The 1,635-nt window shown below is 32.9% G+C and overlaps 1 protein-coding gene across 1 annotated transcript in view; it reads right to left on the reverse strand.

Moving 5' to 3' along the window:
• RANBP9 (RAN binding protein 9) overlaps nucleotides 1-1,635 on the reverse strand; it is a 98,637-nt gene that overhangs the window by 31,490 nt on the left and 65,512 nt on the right. The window contains exon 8 of the mRNA XM_012653158.1: nucleotides 599-621. Coding sequence (XP_012508612.1) covers nucleotides 599-621 — 23 coding nt within the window. The remainder of the gene's footprint in view (nucleotides 1-598; nucleotides 622-1,635) is intronic.

A 1,635-nucleotide genomic window follows, 5' to 3' on the forward strand; every position in this document is an offset into this window, starting at 1 on the left:
TCAGAGGTGAGCATCTTGTACAACCTTGTGTCCTACCTTTGGCACTCCCAGCTCTATTTTTTCTCTTTTTTTCCAAAATACTTAATAACTTTAAATATGTTATAATTTACTTATTTTTCATGCATTACTTATTCTTCAACTCACTTAGCTTGAATACTATAAACTCCAAGAGGACAGAGACCTTTACTACCTGTTTTGTTGAACAATGTATTCCAAGCACAGAACCTGCTACATGGTAGGCCCCAATATAGCTTGGATGAATAGACTAGAACTGCTGCACAGCCCTTTGCTGAAAAGTCCGCAGACACCAAAGAAACACATTTTGAATGAATGCATGGTGACATTAAAAAGTATATTTTCACTAATCAATTCTGATTTATTTTCCTTTGTGCAATGGACCCAGTGTAATTTGGAGCTTAATTTTGAAGGTCTATACCCAGGGTACTTCAAGAAAGGATCTCTATTCTATGCATGGCATATAAATTTAACAAATATCAATAAAGCTGAATTCTAAACTTTCTAAACATGCTTAGTACCAGTTTCCTTATACTTCCTTTACTTAAAAATGCAAAACTGCTTTTAAAAAGTTATGTCTTACCGGTAAGTCGGTGAAAGCAATACCTAAAAAAACAAAAACAAAAAACAAAGTGGCATTAGAAGCTGTTTATCAAAGGCAGATTATAGTTACAAGATGAAATTCTAACTAAAAAGAAGGAAAAGAGTAGCACAGAAAGAAAGGGAAAAATGTTAAAGCCTAAATAGAAAGCAACAGGACTAATTATTTTATCAGTTAACATTAACATTTATGTCTGAGTGAACGCTGTCCCCCTTCAAGATCATCAGCCTAGCTAATCATACATATATTTTACTTCTGGGATATTGCCATTGTCTCCAGGATTTTTGAAATGGTTTTAGATATACCTCCAAAGCTACTTTAGGAATTACATAAGAAAACTGGTTGCAAAATAGTCACATTTGATTTTTTACCCACAAGTTGCATTATCCAGCCTCATCACTTAATCTCCTTCATTTAGATTTAGCTTTTAAATAACGTTGAGTGCAAGGAAAAGAGCTTTTCTGTTATAAAAGATGAACAAGGGAAAATATAGTGTTTTTGCTTCTTTAAAAAAATGTTTTTTAAAAGTACATTCTTTAAATAACTTTTGACTACTCTGGAAAAACTTAATTCCTCCTTCAAAGGATAAAAATTTACACAAGTGAGAATTTCTCTTGAATATCCTTTGACAATAATTTCAACGCAGTCATGTTCAAATACCACTCTGAAATGGCAGTATCACTGGAATGTCTACTGGCATCCCAAAGTGACGATTTAATAATCTCTTTTCAAATATTTAAATATATTCCTTAGCTGAAAATAATATAATAAATAAACCAAGTATTTCTGTAGGACTTCACTGATTTATTTAAAGAGTAAGCTCTAGAATAATGGGAGAGCAGTGGAGTTGGTGAGTCAGTTAATCTCAATTCTTCCAGTCTAAACACACATTAAAACAAAACAAAAAAAAAGCTAAACCAGCACCACTACCTCAATGGTCTTGGTCACCATCTAAAAAATGAGGGCATTTCCATTAAATTACTTTAAGGTCTCTTCCCACTTGACCTTCCATGCCTCTA

The sequence above is a fragment of the Propithecus coquereli genome, unplaced genomic scaffold (assembly GCF_000956105.1).
Source record: "Propithecus coquereli isolate 6110/MARCELLA unplaced genomic scaffold, Pcoq_1.0 Scaffold416, whole genome shotgun sequence".
NCBI classification, from domain to species: Eukaryota; Metazoa; Chordata; class Mammalia; order Primates; family Indriidae; genus Propithecus; species Propithecus coquereli.